Here is a 19,954-nt window from a genome sequence, read left to right as displayed (position 1 = left end):
CAGATAACTAGACCACTCATATTTACTGCATTTAGAATAACATGACTGGATATTTGAACTCCCAGCATTAAACCACTTCAAGTGAACTTGCTGGTTTTTATGGAAATAAGTTAAATAAGAATAGAGCTTGATGAATGTTAATTAGAAGCCATGTTTGTGACTTGCAATGAATTTTGAATAGCATGAGGATAAGGGGATTACAAAAAGGCCTTTACCGTGAGAAAACGAATTGGTAAACAGCTGTGAGGCAAGCACAGTAAGTACTGTTAAAGTGCCTCCTAATTAAAATGTGACTATGTGGATGGGTATACATAAGCTCTAATAAACTTTTCTAGCAGCTCAGATTCTAGCACCTCACTTCACCCACACGGTTTTAACTTTTTCTTTAACAACCCTATTTCCTTGATTCTAAAGACGCCATCAATTGTAAGACGCACCATTGATTTAATTAAAAAAATTGGGGGGAAAAAAACATTATATTAAATGTGCAGAATTTTTTTTTTTTTTTTGAGAGAGAGAGAGAGAGAGAGAGAGAGAGAGAGAGAGAGAGAGAGAGAGAGAATAAAGAATAGAGAAAAGGAGAAAATGAGAGGGATAGGAGGGAAGGGGGGATAGGAAGGAATGGGGGGGGAGAGGGATAGGAGGGAAGGGGGGGAGAGGGATAGGAGGGAAAGGGGGGGATAGGAGGGAAAGGGGGGGATAGGAGGGATAGGAGGGAAAGGGGGGGATAGGAGGGAAGGGGGGAGAGGGATAGGAGGGAAGGGGGGGAGGGATAGGAGGGAAGGGGGGGAGAGGGATAGGAGGGAGAGGGATAGGAGGGAAGGGGGAGAGGGATAGGAGGGAAGGGGGGGAGAAGGATAGGAGGGAAGGGGGGAGAGGAATAGGAGGGAAGGGGGGAGAGGAATAGGAGGGAAGGGGGGGAGAGGGATAGGAGGGAAGGGGGAGAGGGATAGGAGGGAAGGGGGGAGAGAGATAGGAGGGAAGGGGGGAGAGAGATAGGAGGGAAGGGGGGAGAGGGATATGAGGGAAGGGGGGAGAGGGATAGGAGGGAAGGGGGAGAGGGATAGGAGGGAAGGGGGGAGAGGGATAGGAGGGAAGGGGGGGAGAGGGATAGGAGGGAAGGGGGGGGAGAGGGATAGGAGCGAAGGGGGGAGAGGGATAGGAGGGAAGGGGGGGAGAGAGATAGGAGGGAAGGGGGGGAGAGATAGGAGGGAAGGGGGGGAGAGATAGGAGGGAAGGGGGGGGGAGAGATAGGAGGGAAGGGGATTGAATGGAAGGACACACAGAGACAGAGACACACACACAGAGACAGGCAGACACACAGAGACAGACAGACAGACAGACACACACACATCTCCTTCTGCACGTGCAGCTCACAAAGATTTGACAGGGGGAGGGGGCTGCTGTGAAGACATACCCCTGTCCGTGGGATCTCCACTGAACTCTCTGCACCTCATGGAGGCGGGGCGGCCATGATCTCTCTGCACAGAGGGGAGGGGGGCTGTGATCGCAACTATGCTGTTATGCTAAGACCCGCCGGCATCTGCAGCATATCTCTCTGCACGAGGGGGAGGAGGGGAGCCGTGGTCGCAGACATTTTTGCTGTACACAGAAAACCCGGCAGGCATCTACAGCAGCGCCCCCAGTACATCGATTGTAAGACGCAGTCCTATTTCAGCCACGTGAAAAAGGGAAAAAAACTGCGTCTTACAATCGAGGAAATACGGTAATGTGTTTCTCCTGAGAGCAGCAATCTGCACTGTTCGACTTAAATATCATTTGCTCTTGATGGGAATGTATTTTACCCTTTCACTGTGTCTAACACATTATTGTTACAGCTTTCAGAGTAATAAATGCCAGCAACAGATCTCTTTGTGATACTTTGTTGCCAAAGTGCAGAGCACAAAAAGATATGTGTCAGAGTCAGTTTCAAAAGAGGAAGTGTATATGATATTCTAAATGGTTGCTAAGCAGCCAAAGGAAGAACAGGACATTAAAAAAGTCAATAGGAGTTTAAAAAAAAAAAAACCATTGGATTGTTCACTTTTTGCTGCTTTAAATGGAAGGTTACAATGACCCACATCCAACCAGTAGGTTTGGAAAGGGATATCTTACTTTTAGTGCTCAATTATACATTTATCGGTCATCCCTCAAACCATGTTCTGAAATCCAGAAATAGATTATTTACCTTTTGAAAATCTACGGCCATGAAGTCCATTGAATATTATATTGTAAATAACAACTATTAGACATCTTCTTAGAAAGGAAAGGTATACAGGGATATACCACATAAGTAAACATGGGAAGGATGTTGATCCATGAAGTAATATGATTGCCAATAATGGAAGGAATTTATTTTTCACGTTATGAGATATCATTGGATGATAGGACACTGGGGTTTTTTGTTTGCCTTCCTCTGGATCAATATACTGCAAGTACAAATATAGGATAAAAGTATCAGTCGTCTAAATTTAGCACAGGTTGAACTTGATGGACGTATGTCTTCTTCAACCTCATCCTATGTAAGTACTAGTGATAAGATATGTGTTTTAATACCAGTGCACCAGAGAGCAGAGTTTTGGATGGGATCAGTAGAACTGTTCACAAGACTTCGCATACTGACTATACATCCCTCAGAGACACTGCACATAAATGACAAAGACATGTAAATAGAAAAAACAACAACAAAAGCAGAAATGGTCAAAATCAGCAAAACTACATCAGGGAACGAAGGCAAATTCCCATCAAGAGAACATTTTTTAACATGAAAATAGGATAAGAATTTCATCCTGAAGACTTACTGTTGCCTGCCATTAAGTGAGCGACATTTAATGGTTAATAATCTCAGTTGATCGTGTGTGTATATACACATCACACAATATCTTAATCAATATGTTATTTTACGATTAAAACCCTATGACAGAGCAATTAAGGTTGATCTTGTCATTGTAATACAGCTTTGACCAAATTATAAGAAAAGATCCCCCAAAAAAAAAAAGCAATAATTTAAACACAGATTTTGAATATGGCGCTTTTTGTTTGTTTTAGTTATCTTCAGAAATATAGGTTTTCATGCAAAGGCAGAAAAAATCCTATGCCACATGCACAAAAGCAATAAATTAAAGATATTCCACAGCTCTGAAGTTTGGCGAGACTGTACTCAGCCATTCCTTTCCTGCAGGTAGTTGTGGAAAGAAAGCTTTTCACCTTTCTACTCAAATTTCAATTTCAAAATTACTGACCAGCATTTTCACAAAGATGTCACCAAAGCTGCCAAATGTCAGACTGATGAACTTTTGAGTCGCCCGTTTTTATGCCTTAAAGTCAAGAGTTTTAAACAATGTCTACCCATAACTACATATAACTATATCTGCGCACGAGAGAAGACACATTTAACAGGTATGACAATTTATAAAAACGCAGGGCCAAAAGAAGGGTGAAAGCAGAAGTCCCTGAACCTAAGTAAAGGTCCCATGGAACAGGTTCCTTATTACAGCGGATCCACGTTCAAAAAATACACACTGGGAGTTTTTGTGCAGAGTGAGCATTGTCTCTCTACAGCAGCCAATACGTGATGGAAAACGCTTAGTCAGCATAATATGACGACTCGCTGGTAGTGCAGTGTTTAATGATCATTTTAACAGACTTAATCAACACGTGATTTATTCAGCAAAACATCTGATTTGCTGAATAAATCACTTGTTGATTAAGTCCGTGTGCCTGGATAACTACTTCCTTCTTTGTGATCTGTTGGGGTACAACAGGATTTTCACCACCTCCGTGAGCACCACCTTATCTTCCACTGATGAGACGTGTGCCTGTAATACTCTCTGTATTGCCTTCATTCAGCCCTTTGTCTGAACCAGAGTGTTCCCCAGTTTTAAGTAACCATCTGTTCTGCTCCGAGGTGCCAAACAGACTAGGTACGGAAATGTAAAAATGTACATCCGAGTTTGGGGGGCTTCTGCCATGAAATTTCACTAGGCGATATTTATTGGAGTTGCAATCTAGATAAAGCATCTCACCAAAGAAACACCTTTTCTAACTTAGAAGTTGTTAAAGAAAAATTATAGTATGTGTAATAACTTTGCAAATGTAGGCTGGGGGACCTAAATATCAAAAGCAAAATCACACACTGCTGAACATACCATCCAGAGTAAGGCTGCGGACATAGTGCCACAGCCCGTTCGGAGACGCGCTGAGGGAAAGCGGGTGCATTCCTTGGCCATAGAACTCGGGCCGTGGGGGGCGTTCCCAGTGACGTCATGGAGCTGGTACACGTGACCGACCTGTCGTGCGAGTAATCAGTTTCAACTGATTTCTCGCGCATCACGCGCCCCTCCTGGCTCCGCCCGCACACCGCATGTACGCGACCACTGCCTTAAGGCAGTCTGTTCACTCAGCGTGCGGACGCGTCAGCGCGGTCTGAGGTACCATGGATGCAGCCTAAGTTAGTTGAAGCAGAATTAATGAAGGAAAGCACACTGCATTTTACGAGCATTTCAAAATACATGATGAGAAGGGAAATGTGTAACCACCAAGGGATGCAGCTTTCAAAATATAGCAGAGGGAATTGAAACCGGAACAGGAGGTGGAGTTAATAGGAGACAAGAAAGAAACAAACTGGGAAGAGTGGTCATATGAGAGGCAGGAACAGGCCAAGAGCCGGATTAATGTTATAACTGGCTAGCACGTTTTCATACCTAGTGATTACATTGATCGTATGATTTCTGTAGGGAAAAAAGGCAAACACAAAATAAATAGCAGAGGTTCTATGTAAGATTATCTTGCTTTCAAGCATTTCACTTACAAAAAAATTGTTTTGGAGCAAAAGCTTCTTTAAAAAAAGGAAGTCCAATATAGCAAGTAAAATTTAAATGTGTAAATCGGTGTAATGGAGTCTCCTTAGAAAGCATTTAACCACCCTTAAAGCAGCAATTTAAGCTGCCGTTTAAAAAAAAGATTTTTTTCCGTTCAATATGTGTATCAATACAATACACACACTGACACGCTAAACTGCTGATCGATCCGTTCTCCTGTGATCGATCAGCGAAGATTCGGCTCAGGAGTTCACTAAATTGCTGTCAGTGCAGCAGAAGAGGACCCAAGATGCAAAGTTCTGTGGGGAAGATCATGTGACCAGGCAGTCACTAGATATAATTGGTGCACTGCTAGAAAGGGCAGGGCTCACAAAGGGATGTGCCAGAGCCTGTTTCAGAAGAGGAAGGGGGTGTGACTTGGTAAATGGTTGCTATCGGCACAAAAAATGCTAGTTAAATTATAATACATTAAAAATGTCTTTAAATTTTTTTATTTTTTTTTTTAAATACTACAAGTATTTTCTCATTTTCTCATAGTACAAAATGGATTAAAAAAAAATAAAAATATGTAGGATATTATTTAAAGTATCCATTTTATTTGTATTGTGTGAAAAGTGAATATGATTGACATGTCACACTGGATTCAAACATACCAGTGTTCATCATAACATGGTGTTATGACAAACAACCTGATCACCAAAAGACATGAGACTGTAAAAGCTTTCCTAAAGCTTTTGTTTACCATGGAAATATTAAAAAAAAAAAAAAGCGTTAAGAATACAATTCATCTATTAAACCTGCCATTCTCCTTAGCTCATATTTGGACATATATATCGGTATGTATATATCGGTATGTATGTATGTATATATATATATAGATATATATATAGATATACTAATATATATATATATGACAGATAGATAGATCTCAAAGAAAGGGTCCGCAGCACTCTCCAGATGAAAAAAAGAAATTGATTGAAACATAGGGCAACCACCGTAACCTAGAATCTTATGTATAAATATATATATAAATGTATCTATATATAGCCAAAACCCTGCCTTTCCCCATTATCACCTAGCATACAGTGCTTCCACTGCAGGGGATTCTGGGAAATGACATGCAAATGAGCCCACAATGTATCGCCTTTTGCCTGAAATCCATTTTACATGGAACCCTTGTAAGCAAATGCTCTGCTGTTCACACAGCTTTTAAGCACAGCATGGGATAAGATGCAAAGCCAGTCAAACCACTCACTGACAGCTGTTTCAACCTTTATGGGTCTCATCAGTGTGAGGTTGGTTGTACTGGCTTTGCAATTTAAGGCTGGGTAGGTTTACCATACACATTTTGTGAGCACATTCACATGTCTTAGACAGGTCTGCAACCCTGCTTTTCACCATCATCACCAAACATACAGTGCTTCCACTGCAGCAAGGGATTGTCGCCTTTTTCACTCACCATTACTTAAAATGTGTATGGTAAACCTACCCAGCCTTAAATTGCAAAGCCAGTACAACCAACCTCACACTGATGAGACCCATAAAGGTTGAAACAGCTGTCTGTTTGGAAGCACTGTATGCTGGGGGATAATTGTGAAAGGCAGGGTTGCAGACCTGTCTAAGGCCTCGGCAGGGTGGTGCTCTGCGGGCGGGTGCACTCACACTGGTCACTATAAAACACATTGAGGCAATGTGTGTGGCCAGCTTTAGCAAGCGCCTACTCGGCGCTTAGCTGCTTGCAGAGCAAGCAAATTTGAATTTGTCGTCCGCAAACACGTCACGTGAGTGGTTCGCCAAGTTCCGTGTCGTCATGGCCGCGCCCCCTTAGCCGGCCACAAATCTCCCGGCCGAGCAGGGAGCGTGACGTCACCGCGCATGAGTGTCAGAGCCTGGCCGCAGCCTAAGGCCTCGGCCAGGGTTCCTGCTGGCGTGCGGAGGGGCTGTAGGGGCTCACAGGTAAGTACAAACGTGCCTCAGTTACGCGCTGACCGTGCCCGAGGCCCAAGACATGTGAATGTGCTCACAAATGATATTCTTTATTTGCTATATGCTATACGGTGGAGGTTTTTTGTCACCTTTTTCACCCACCATAACTTAAAATGTGTATGCATGTATGTATATATGTATTTATTACATTCCCCTACAGAACCGAATGGAATTGGGGAATCTATGCCACTTAATATCCTGTTCGCCAAATAACGTATTAGCTGCATTCTGTCACAAGTGATCACTGCATCAATATACATGAGCATGAATCAGACTGGCTCGGATCATGCATATTCCAATCTTTCCATCGCTCTTGAAACGAGAATCACGGCACAATTTCCTTGACGCCGCCCCCCCCCCCCCACCCCCCTCTTTACAACAAGAGATTACTTATGTTTTCACAAAACAATGCATTATACTCAGCGGGAACCTGCAAATCCAGGAATCACAGAGCAAATTGGAATTGAGGATTTCATTAAAAAATACAAACAAAAAAACATAGCATGGGTGAAATACCGCCCCCTCTAGAATGGCTGTGATTATGTAGAAATACAAAGGAACGAACATTTATTTTTGTACGTTTATGTATCAGACCGCAAAGACATTGGTGAAGAAATACTTTATAGTAATGGTTCCTCATTATTAAGTGTCCGAGCTCAAAACCAGCTCAAGGCTTATGTGCACGCAGTAGCAATCTACGATTTAGGCTCACACAGGAAACGTTGATTTTCTGAACTACACAACAATACATCTTTCTACTACTTGAAGCATGAAATCTGGCAGATTGATAAATGCCTTATTTGGAATCTTATGGCCAATCAACCACAGCTGTTGCTTTTTTTGTGCAACCGGTTTTACTTTCCCCCTAATATGCTTTTTACAGAAACATTTGGAAAATGGGAGTGTTTTACGGTTCACAGATTTAGAAATAGGGGAATCCCAATGTAAGCTCCTGACCTTGGCATATCAGCCCATCACCCTGTACAGTATGTCATGCACCGACAATTCGATTGCAAGCTCTATGGCAATGAGATCAATAGCTGGAAGAATTCTACAGACTGCAATGTGCATTTACTGGATATAAAAAGTTATTATATGGTAATATTGAGAGATTTGTCAATCACAACATCGGCAGTTCATAAAAGCAGCAGCTAAATTTAACGCCGGTACAAAAAAAGGTTATCATTAGTGGAAGAAAAATGAACGGTTCTGTATTTCAGCATCTGCACTCTAACAACAAAATGCAAAAAAAGAATGAACTTTGCAGAGAGCTACTTGTTCAATTAATGAGAGAAAAAAAGTAGATTTCATTTCAAATGTAAAGTAATTCAATTATATTTAAATGAAAGCAACATGCCTTAAACAATTGTCTTACTTTGTAGCTAGAGGCTTTAACCAGCAGAGAATGGGTTAAAAGCAACGCACTACAGAAGCCCTTACGAACCTAGCAATTTAGTGAATTATACATCTTTGTGCAATTTGCAAACAGCGACTGAAAGCACTGCAGGGTTGCACTATCAGACACAATAGCGAAGACCATCTGATTCTCACTGAAAATCTAAACACATGCCCTGAAAATACCATGTCTTGGTCGCAGCACTCTCAATGCATTCTCTCTTCTCCTACCTTTTCATGCTGGACATTAGCTAACAAAACCAGTCACCATTGTAATTTGCCAGCATGTATAATCTAACAAAGCATTTGGGAAAATCCTTAGCAGTTCCACTTACTGTTGCTCGCATCCTTTGAGTTCGCTCATTCAAGAGGCGTTAGCACGCTGACAAAGGCTGCAGGAAGACTCCAGAGTCACGGCTCCCGATGTTCCAATCTGTTCCATTCACTATACAGCAAGATAATCAGCACTGACGTCTAGGTCATCGGGCCTCCTTCTACTGAACAGGACAACCTAACCTACATACTATTTCAGATAGCATCGGATTTTCTTTGCCCCTTATCTCACAGTGCATGTATAATGTATGTGCAGGCTGAATGTTAAAAGGTATGACCAATTATCAGTACAGTCATCAATACCTACCTCAAGCCTTGCTTCCTATCAAATCAGCCAATGTGCAGGGAGCTTCCTGCTGTAGACGAATGTATCAGGTCTCCATGGAAACTAAATCAACAAATAGCTGCAGCAGCATCTGTTTCTGGATTATCCAACGTCAGCCAGCAGAAGGTTAGGATTTAAGAGAACTGGAGCATCCAAATATACTCCCTTTCTAATGCCACATTTTATATTTAGTACTGATTCCAAGATAAAAGTCAGAGCTTTTCCAGTCTGCTTGTGTCTTCCAAAGAAGGGGCATAAGGAGGCAACCATGGCAACAGGCATCATTAGGAGATATCACCCTAAGGCCAAGTGTCCAAACAGTCATCGCTTGTGTTGTGATCTGGCTAGTGACTTTCCCACACGTCGCTTAGTTAATAGTAGTGAAACAGAACTGCATACCACCGATTATGCACAGAGAAGGCAAGTGAATCTGCTCCACACAAACCTCTATTATGGGATACTAAGGGGAAGTAAAACAAGTCTATTTAATACCCGTTCTTCTCATAAGTAAGGGTAATTGGTTAATCCTTTGGCCAAAGCACTACAAGCCTGCAACCATGTCAAGGTTAAACATTTCTGCCGGTCCTGCAAATGTTCTATTTAGCTCTCTGCTGGAGGAAGACGTCCCTCAATAGTCATCCACAAGCATAGAACAAGATCTGCTAATTTAAGTGGATGGGTGAGTTTAAAACCTATGCTACATCCAATATTTATGGAAAATTCGGGGAGCATTCTCACTATATCCCCAGTTACTTGTCATAACTTAATTCATGATCAAGGGAAATGATTTGTGAAGTAACAAGAAAACCAAACAAGGTAGGACTAAGATAGGGGGGAAGGGGGGAAGAGGTGGAGTGAGGCGCCAGCAGCTGCACACGTCCCTCGCAGCCACCGTACTTCCCCCAGCATTCCCCTTGCACTTCCCCCAGCAGCCTCAATTCTACCAGCACCGATTTCTTCACCCCCTCCCTCCCCCCCCCCCCCCCCGACAGCAGCACCCAAGCCCGGCACCGATCCCCCCCCCCTGCCAGCAGCCCGGCACCGATCCCCCCCCCCGCCAGTAGCCCCGCACCAATCCCCCTCGCCAGAAGCCCCGCCCCGCACCGATCCCTCCAGCCCTGCCCCAATCACACCCCCCCCCCCAGTCCCGATCCCCACAGGCAGCCCCACGATGCCCCAGACGCTGACACCAAAGGTAGTGGGGTAGGGAGCTGTGTGTGTGCCGTGCGTGTGTGCCGTGTGCTGTATACTGCGAGTGTGTGCAGTATGCAGCGAGTGTGTGCAGTGTGCTGTGTGTACTGCGAGTGTGCGCAGTGAGTGTTTCCCTCCCCCCCGATCCCCGCCAGCAGCCCAGCACCAATCCCCCCCCCCCCCCCCGCCGGCAGCCCCGCACCGATCTCCCTCGCCAGCAGCCCCGCACCGATCACTCCAGCCCTGCACCAATCAAGCCCCGATCCCCGCAGGCAGCGCCACGATGCCCCAGCAGCTGACAACAGAGGGGGGGGCTGTGTGCTGTGCAGTGTGCTGCGCAGTGTATGCTGCGAGAGTGCGCTACGAGGGTGTGCAGTGTGCTGAGAGTGTGTGCAGCGAGTGTGTGCAGTGTGCAGCGAGTGTGTGCAGTGTGCAGCGAGTGTGTGCAGTGTGCAGCGAGGGTGTGCTGCGTGTGCGTGTGCAAATTTATTTTTTTAATTTCGGGGTCCATGCTCAAATCGCGTTATAAGTGTATCTGCGTTATAGCTTATCGTGCAATAACGGAGTTGAGCTGTATATGTGTGGTAATGTATGTTAGGAACGTCTGTTTATCTCATTACTGTATTTTGCTGAAACGGTCTGCATATACTGTACGTTTCTTGTAAAATTTCTGTACACTAAGCACTGTACTACTTTTACATATTAATTCTAAAATGTTATAAGTATGGTCTTTGAGCCCTAACGAACATTGCACATTTTTGAGAAGAGTACAGTAACTGATAAAAATTGTGTGTCCAATACTGTCCGCACAGAAGATCTTGACCCACTGAGTATCTTTGAGAGACTATGGTCTTAATAACCATGTCCAGAAGGGTCTTATCTTCCTCATATACAGTACCAACTTATAGCTCCTACAGCATCTCTCAAAGACAGATATATCCAGATATATCCCTCTAGGCCAAGAGCTCCATTTGCAAACACTATGAGCTACCACCGATAACGTCACCACGATAATGATATTAAGAAATGTATTGCGATAACTATATATCACAATAAATATATTTTTGGGCTATAAAACAACCACAACACAAATTAGACTGTAAGCTCCTCGGAGCAGGGACTCCTCTTCCTTAATGTTACTTTTATATCTGAAGCACTTATTCCCATGATCTGCTATTTATATAATCTGTTATTTATTTGATTACCACGTGTATTACTACTGTGAAGCGCTATGTACATTAATGGCGCTATATAAATAAAGACATACACTACTGTACGAAGCATTTAACTGTTTTAGGTCTTTATTGTAAAATGTAATTCATTTTAAAACAATTCATAATAAATGTAAATAAATTGTGGGGGGTTTTAATTTTTTTTTTTAACAATAAAATTATTAGGATACTTAAATTTTCAGTAGTTGGAGCACGACAGGGAGGGATGACTAACTGCTATAATTCAACCAACAGTCTACCACCTGTCACCACCAGCAGTGACTCTTATGTCTCACTCCGAAGCTCAAGTGGTGGAAAGGAAAGGAAGGCAGTTAGTGGGAGCACGGGCTGCAGTTCAGTGACAGACCAGGGCAGCATGTGCACTGGAATGCTACTAGAAAAATATGCACATTCAATATGACAAATTATATAACAGTTCAATATTTTGGACAAAAGATATGAAGCCTCCTACCACATCAAGGTTAGACCCTTTCAACAGATCCTACCAATTTTATATTGTATCGTTTAAAAACATATCAAGAGCCAAAAATGGTTACTGCTGACTTCCACCCTGCACATGCTACCACTGCTCAATGACAGCTAGCTCAGCATGTACAAGCACTGACAATTTAACCCTACTATGCCCAAAAAGAGCGAGGATATTTATTTCATGTGCCAATGCTCGTCTGTCGGTCACTGCACTCCCCAATTCTGAAGATTGCAGAAACTGGAAGAACTATAGGGACGGTTCTGTATAAGGGTTAAGAGCTGCACAAGAACTACTATTATGTTTTTCATGGATGATGGAGAATTTTTTGCTCACTTCACTTATTAACTATTTTTCACATTGAATCTTAAAATTTGATATTTCACTTTAAGTAGTAGAGACTTATATTCACGGGACCATTATTATTTATAAATTTTACAATTGTTCACTATTGATTTCGTTTTATTCACAATTGAAGGAGCGCCCTTCACGTACTTTGGTTTTGTTGTCAGGGTCTGTATGTCCATCACTATAGCAGTCAGTTTGTCTATGTGTCTTTCTGATGTGTTTGTGTATATGTCACTACAGCAGTCTGTCTTTCACTATTGAAGCCTTAAGAGGAGACACAGGGAAGACAGTGAAAGGAGGGGGAAGGAAGGGGCATTGGTTCAGAGGGGGAGAGAAGACAGGGGTTGTGGTGCAAAGAGGAGGGAGAAAGGATAGGGGCCATGGTGCATAGGGGACAGGACAGGGGGAGGGGCCGTTGTGCAGAGGGACACAAAGGTACCTTAGTGTGTAGAGGAGTTTTCAAGTACGTACTGGGCACAGTTATGATAACAATACAAGGTTACATTAAATGAACAGTGTTATATATTATATTTAAAGACATTTCATGAACAGTTAAAGATAATCTATGTTATGGGCGTATGTAACAGTTACATACCAGATTGAAGTGCGGGACAGCTTAAGTCTGGAAAGAACATAGACTGGTGGTGGCTGTGAGTCTCCGGTAGGTAGATTGTTCTAGTTGTGAGGTGCACATTAAGAGAATGAGGAGCGATACTTTGTTGAACCTTGGGACCGTGAACAGTCTTTGGGAGTCAGATCTCAGGTGATAAGTGCTGCATGTGGAAGGGGTGAGGAGCTTGCTCAGATAGGCGGGTAGCATTTGAAGGCAAGACAGGAAAAATGAACTTTGCGCCTAGACTCAAGTGATAGCCAATCTAGTTCTTTAAGCATTTCACAGTGATGTGTGTTGTAGTTACATTGTAGGACAAAGCGGCATATTGAGTTAAAGAGCGGGTGTCTAGTTTGCCAAGGTGAGTTTGGGGTGCTGTACCATATACTATGTCCCCATTGTCTATAATTGGTACTAGCATCTGCTGTGCAAATGCACTTTCTGACCATGGGTGCTGTGTACAATAGGAGTGAGAAGTCTGCTCAGATAATTGGGTAACTTGCCCTGAAAGAACTTGAAGTTCAGACAGGAAAAATGAACATTACGTCTAGACTCAAGGGATAGCCAACCTAGTTCCCTTAACATATCACAATGGTGGCTGCTGAGGTTAAATGGTAAGAAAACACAGCACATTGAGTTGTAAAGAATGTCAAGTTTGCCAAGGTGAATTTGGGGTACTGTTCCATACACTATATACCCATAGTCGATAGTTGGCATTACCATCTGCTGAGCAATGCGCTTTCTGATCAGTGGGATTTGGCAGGATTTATTTATTTAAAGTATACCCAGTTCGGAATAGATCGTGGATGTCCGTTTGTCAAAAGCAAACCAAATGTTAAATGGGAGTCAAGTCACATACCCAAATACTGAAAGCTCGTAGCTGAGGCAAGATTAGTGTTCAAGCTGGTTCTAATCAATAGCTCCATCATGGGAAGCTTACGAAATGTAGCCTTTGCCCTAAGTACCGTAGTTACAGTTCTGTCAGTGTTCAAAAACTGTTTGTTTTGGGTGATCCAATTTCCAATCTTTGAAAAATCAGATTGCAGCACATTTTCAAGGTCAGAGAGGCTGAAACTGCATGTGTATAGGATAGTAATCAGCATACATATGCAGAGATGTTGTCTTACAAACATAGGGCAGGTCATTTCTAAAGACAGAAAAACGTTAACAGCCCCAGTACAGAGCTTTGGGGAACTCCACAGGTAATATCAAAGAGGATAGAGTTGGAGCCTGAGAAAGACACATGTTGGGATCTTCCTGATAAAGAGTTAAACCAGCTTAGAGCATTTGGTCCAATACAAGAGAACTGGAGTTTGTTTAACAAAATAGTGTGGTCAACCGCATCAAAAGCCTTGCGGCCCGCTCTAGGGACTCCCAGAAGCTAGCTTTCCACATTCTTTCTGTGGCAAGGTGTGTACACACTGCTTCTTGGAAGTAAGAATAGTTTAAGCTATAAATTACAGAAAATAATTCTGTGACCTTCTGATTCTGGCTGTGTTGAGGCTTTATAGTGGGTGTAACAGATTGTTTCTTCCACCTCATTTTTCGTAACCCTTCTCTTTCTTTTTTTTCTGTTTACCAACAAACATTGGAAAACCTTAATAAAACCCAAGAGAAAATAAATAAATAAATAAAGATTTAAAAATAATTAAATCTAATATGAAGATGCAGTTTCACGTAGGGCCAAATTTGATTAATGGCATAGTTACATAGTTACATAGTAGATGAGGTTGAAAAAAGAGACATACATCAAGTTCAACCTATGCTAAATTTAGTCGACAGATACTTATCCTATATTTGTACTTACAATATATTGATCAAGAGGAAGGCAAACAGAAAACTCCAGTGAAATATCATCTAATGATATCTCCTAAGCGGAAAATAAATTCCTTCCTGACACCAAATATTAGAAAATGAGATTTCTCCCTGGGTCAACATCCTTCCTATGTTTAATTATTTGGTATATCCCTTTATACCTTTCCTTTCTCAAAAGATCTCCAACCTGTTGCATTTAAATTTCATGATTATTGTCATAGCAATTTTAATCAGTTTATGCCATGTTCTGTTATTTTCAGAAACACTGTCAGATGACCTCCCTATTAAACATTTACAAACTGAATTGCTCCATCACAATTATAAGGTAAATGGAAGTATGCACATTTCTTCCGTGTCCGATCTACCCGGCAAAGGGACAGCAAGAGGGGAGAAAGATTGGTGCAGGGGAAGCAATGCTAAACTTCAGTATACAGGATAAAACAATTGCATCATAAAAAATAAATTTAAAAAAATCTGACAAGTGACAGTATTTTATTATTACAGCATGTCAGTTACCTACTTGTCAATGATTAAATACCATAGTCAAGGTCTAATTGGTGCGATGGGGAATTGCACCTTTAAAGCAGCACAAAAAGTAACCGTTTATTTTTTTTAGTTCATTTTAGGATTGAAACAAGGGGGCTCCGGATCTGAAGTACGTTAATTTCAGTTCAAGAAGACCCCCGCTTCCATAGCTCCGATGGGGCTTGTTGGGGCTTACATAATGGAGTCTTTAAAATGTCCCACACACCTTGAGTGTTAATAGGAAGCTGTGGCGTCATCCCTTGCGGCTTCCTATTGGCCAGCATGGAGATACCGCAACCCCTACTGAGGCAAGTGTCTCGGGCACACGGGGTCCCAGAGTTGAAACGCAGTTCAGCTCGAGACCCCCTGCTTCAATCTACCTTAAAACCGTATCCATCCCTTTTCTTTCTTCCTAGGGTGGAAAGCAGGCGGCCCCGAGAGCTGAACCGTGTTCTATTTACGCAAGGTACATACAGAGATACTCGCTGGTAAATGTCGCGCAGATACTTCCTGGTATTTATATACCCCTCCCGCAGGTCAATACGAAGCCGTAACGGATGACAATATGGCTTCCTACGTACCAGTGCAATGAAGGAGATGTAAAGCATCGTTTTATTTATCCAGACCAGAACACGCCGTCTTTAACAGGAAGAATCTTGGGAAGCAGAGAGTGCCTGCAGCTGAAAATAGCGTGTTTCCGCTCCAAGGGATACCCCCTGCTTCACATCGTGGTTATATAAAAAAAAAAAGTTATTTCATGAAGAATTTGTTTATTTTTTATTAATCCTACAAGTATTTATTTAAATTTTTTCCCCCTCTTTTCTGATTTGAATATGTAAAGTATGTGACGGTGTAGAATTCTACATTCTTACCTAAGCTAGCAATCGTTTGGTGCTCCAGTTAGAAGTCTGTAAAAATCACGACTGTGTGCCTAACGAGATGGCCGTCTCCTAGATTTGTACCTCAGTCAGTTAAATGTTGCAGCTGATATGCAACATTATATTACCAAGCGGAACACATTATTTTTACAGCTTTCAGAGTAATAGAGAGTCTGCTGTTTGGAACACAGCAACAGATCTTTGTGATACTTTGGCAACAAAGTGCAGAGCTCAAAAAGGTGGGTGTCAGAGTCGATTTCAAAAAACGAAGTGGATATGATATTGCTAAGCAGCAAAAGGACGATCAGGACATTAAAAAAGGCATTAGGAGTTAAAAAATTACTGCTTTAAATGGAAGGTTACAATAAATAGACCCACATCCAACCAGTAGGTTTGGAAATTAATATAGATATCTTACTTTTAGTGCTTAATTATAAATTTATCGATCATCTCTCAAAACATGTTCTGAAATCCAGATATAGATTGTTTACCTTTTGAAAATCTAAGGCCATGAAGTCCATTGAATATTATATTGTAAATAACAAATATTGGACATTTTAGAAAGGAAAGGTATACAGGGATATACCACATAAGTAAACATCAGGAGGAGTTGTCATGGGAGAGGGGGTTTGGCCCGGTATTAAAGGGGTTACACCCCATTTGGCCACCCCCTGCTCTCACTTGGGAAGCAAGGGGTTAACTGGACTGTGGTCCAGTAATGTGTTTTTTCCCTTGCTGCAACATGAAAATATGTGTTCCCCTGTTACAAAGTATTATCACCATGTAAGTGTCTGCACCACACACACACTGGGGCTTAAGGGGTTAATGAGCTACAATTTTAGGAAAATACAAAAATGTGTGGTGTCTTTTCAGAAATATCTGGGCTTCAAAAGGCTTGATTGAAGTTGGGTGTGAAAAGTACAGAGGGGGTTTAGTGTGTTTTTACCCTGCTTCAGCAGCCAACTGTATATTGCTGGTAGAGACAGCTAGGCCAATGGCTGGAGTGTTGGGTGTGAAATATAGCACCTGTGACAAACGTTCTCTACACAGGAGGCCCAGCTTCAAAGCATTTCTTGGCAAGGGGTTTTATGGGGGCCAGGGGTGCGCCAACAGAAGGAGATATCAGAATGAGTGACCTTATTAAATATAAGAATATTATGAGATGTCCTCGGCTGAACGTGCTAAAAGCTACATGTGTGTATTCGTGGGACCGATTCGCACATAATGATTACAGACACATGATGTCTAGCAGGTACTAAAAGACTTATATTAATATCTCTCTTAATTTTACATTGGTATTACATGGTAATATTTAGTCTCATTGGGAGCGTCATGCGTGCCGGAATGTATTAATATGTCTTGCGTGCCAGTAAGTATTACTGAACTGAAGTTATGAAGTTATTTAGATAGGAAAAGCAGTTTTTAAACGTCCTGGGGTGGGAGGAGTTGTACTCTGGGGTAAGACTGTCAACCTCACCACTGATTTATGACAGAGATTGGGTGCAGGTAATTGTTCTCCAATGGCCTACACTCAATAGTAAGGTATAGATTGCAGATTTGCATATAAACCAGTGCCCAGCCTATACTCTGTGTCTTCATGTATTTTCGTGATGTCTACATCTGAACATGTATTATGGAAGAAATTGTCAATCCTGTATCCTGATGGCTTTCTTGTCCAAACCCCTCAAGTAAGTGTATATTTTGTCTGTTATTTGTATATCTTGTGTGTTCACCTTTTTCAAGGAATAAATTATATTTTATCATATCTAGTCGTGTTCAGTTCAACCGAGGTATTTTGGTGTATATTATATCTTGTCATAAGTTACCGTGACAAGCAATATAATAAAACTGGTGGCAGTGGGGGGACTGAACTGAACCTGTATTACAGTTTACTGCGGGACTCTGTAATACAGTTGGAACTCGGGTGAATTGTGAGTTCCTAAAACTAAAGATATTGGACACAGTGTACAACCTATAACACAAGATATGGCACCACCTCACTGTTCCCCTACTTGTGAGAAGCATTGCCTCCAGAACCAAAGTGCCGACCATCCGTGTGACTGGAGCCGGGCACCGAGACCGGAGGAGTCGGCGCGGGAACCTGCAGCCGGCAAGGCTGAGAGAGAGGCGGCATCGGTGAGCATGAAACCCGGCCGGCTGAGCAAAGAACCACCGCTGCAGCCGTCATAACCATCAAACCGCCCGGAGAGCAGGGAATGGACCCAGCTCCGGGACGGCAGAGACTTGGGGAGGGAGCGGGTGGTCTCGGAGACCACGCAAGTCTTGCACCAGGAGAGGCAACGGCCGTTGCGGCGGCCCGTCCATTTTCCCTGAAAGAGCTAGCACTGGTGTGTGCGTTGGGCGAGACGTGGTTCCTGGCGAAGTCGACCCAGTTCATGGCGTTGGTGCCGCACCGACCCGCTTACCCCCTCCCAGAACCCGGCGCTCGAGCAACTCCGCTCTGGACTCAGCAACCCCTTGCGGGGGGTAGTCCACCAGCGGCGGAGAAGCTCCGGCAGGCGCCGGGGCGCCATCACTGCCAATCAGCGGGTCACAATAATGTCCAGTGCCCGGACCGTGCGCCGTCGGGCGAAGAAGCCCATCAAGGCCAGCGCTCACGAGCTGCGGAAAAGATGACCCAGTTAGCGGCATCCTCTGATGGTTCCCGCCCAGCCGGGGTGACAACCCTTCGCGGGACGTCCCCTGGAGAACTTGGCCGGGCTGCATTGGCAACAGCGGCGGCCATCCATCGGATCCCAGCGGAGGCGGCGAAGAAGCCGCCATTCCGGCATCCTGCCGGCGGCAATTTTATTTGGGGGGAGGGTTGGGGTGTGCGGGAGGTGGGATTGTTTGGCGGAGTCGGTGATTCCCAGCGATGACCGGAGCCCCACAATCTACACCGGCGACCCTGTACCAAGGCCGGGTGCTGTTGCGGCAGCTATCCGGAGCTAACCCGTGGCGGCGGCGGTGGTGGAAGAGCCGCGTTTCCGGCAAAGTGCCGGAGACCTTTCTGAGTGGGGGAGGGACAGGGATTGCGGGAGGGGGTTATTTTACCGGGTTTGAATGGAGCCGTGTTTCTCCACAAGGACCTGGGACCCTTGTCCTGCACCGTTTTACCTGTGCCAAACCCGGGAGCTGTTGTGGCAGTTGCTTCCCGGCTAAGCTGATGCCGGCGGCGGCCACTCCAGTCCCCCTGCAATCGGGACCAACGAAGGCAGCAGTCTCTGCGGGGACCTGCGAGGTAAGCCAGACCAAGACGCAGACTGACCCCAACTTATTTTTTCCCTTGACTGTACCCTGTTGTTCCCTTGTAGGGGTGACCGGTGGGTGGCAGGAGATAGGGGCACCAGGGGAGGGGAAGGAAGGGCAGCTTGTAGGGCAGCTAGGCTTCCGCATTACCCTGGCGGAGCATCAAGGGGACTCTCAGTTAAGAGCCCCACTGTTGCAGCCTTGCTATGGGCTGGAGGTATCAGGGGCAGTGGCACAGTTAGACCACCCCATGGTTACCTACCGGCCAGGAGCTAAGGTGGGTGCATCTGCACCAGCAACCCTGAGCTCACCTCCGGTAATGGGGGCACAGCTTCAGTGAGAAGGGCTAGCCCCGTTAGCACCCAGTTCTAGGGTAGGATTGCCTGGGAGAGGGTTGGGTGGGCCAGTGGGAACCGGGGAGGGAAGTCAGCAAGAGAGCCATCCAGATTTCACCATTACCCTGGCAGAGCCTCATGTGGTCTCTCGGTCTAGAGCCCCGCTGTTGTTACTTGGCTATGGGCTGGAGGTCTCAGGGGCAGTGGCACAGTTAGCCCACCCCCAGATTACCTGCCAGCCAAGAGCCAAGGCTGGTGCTTCTGCACCAGTGCCCCTGGGCTACTCTCCGCTAATGGGGAGGCAGTGTCAGGGAGATGGCCTCACTCAGGTGGCCCTAGGATCCAAGTTAGGAGTGGCTAGGGAGAAGCGGAGTGAGGGAAGGCTGCAGGTAGGTAGCCAGCACCAGGTCTCAGTAGGAGAAGAAGGGCTAGTGGTAGCTGGGGAG

General features: G+C 44.2%; 1 protein-coding gene across 7 annotated transcripts in view; it reads right to left on the bottom strand.

Moving 5' to 3' along the window:
• FNDC3A (fibronectin type III domain containing 3A) overlaps positions 1 to 19,954 on the bottom strand; it is a 220,193-nt gene that overhangs the window by 130,276 nt on the left and 69,963 nt on the right. The window contains exon 1 of one of the 7 annotated variants that reach the window (XM_075591929.1): positions 8,842 to 8,862. The exons of 5 other annotated variants lie outside the window; for them this stretch is intronic. Coding sequence is in view for 1 of the 2 variants with exons in the window: in XM_075591928.1 (XP_075448043.1) it covers positions 8,537 to 8,548 (12 nt within the window). In the remaining variant the exon portion in view is untranslated. Of the gene's footprint in view, positions 1 to 8,536; positions 8,647 to 8,841; positions 8,863 to 19,954 lie in introns of those variants that run through there. One more of the 7 variants, XM_075591928.1, reaches the window with a different exon arrangement.

The sequence above is a fragment of the Ascaphus truei genome, chromosome 3, assembly GCF_040206685.1.
Source record: "Ascaphus truei isolate aAscTru1 chromosome 3, aAscTru1.hap1, whole genome shotgun sequence".
In the NCBI taxonomy this organism is placed as follows: Eukaryota; Metazoa; Chordata; class Amphibia; order Anura; family Ascaphidae; genus Ascaphus; species Ascaphus truei.
This window is presented reverse-complemented; position numbering and strand designations above follow the sequence as displayed.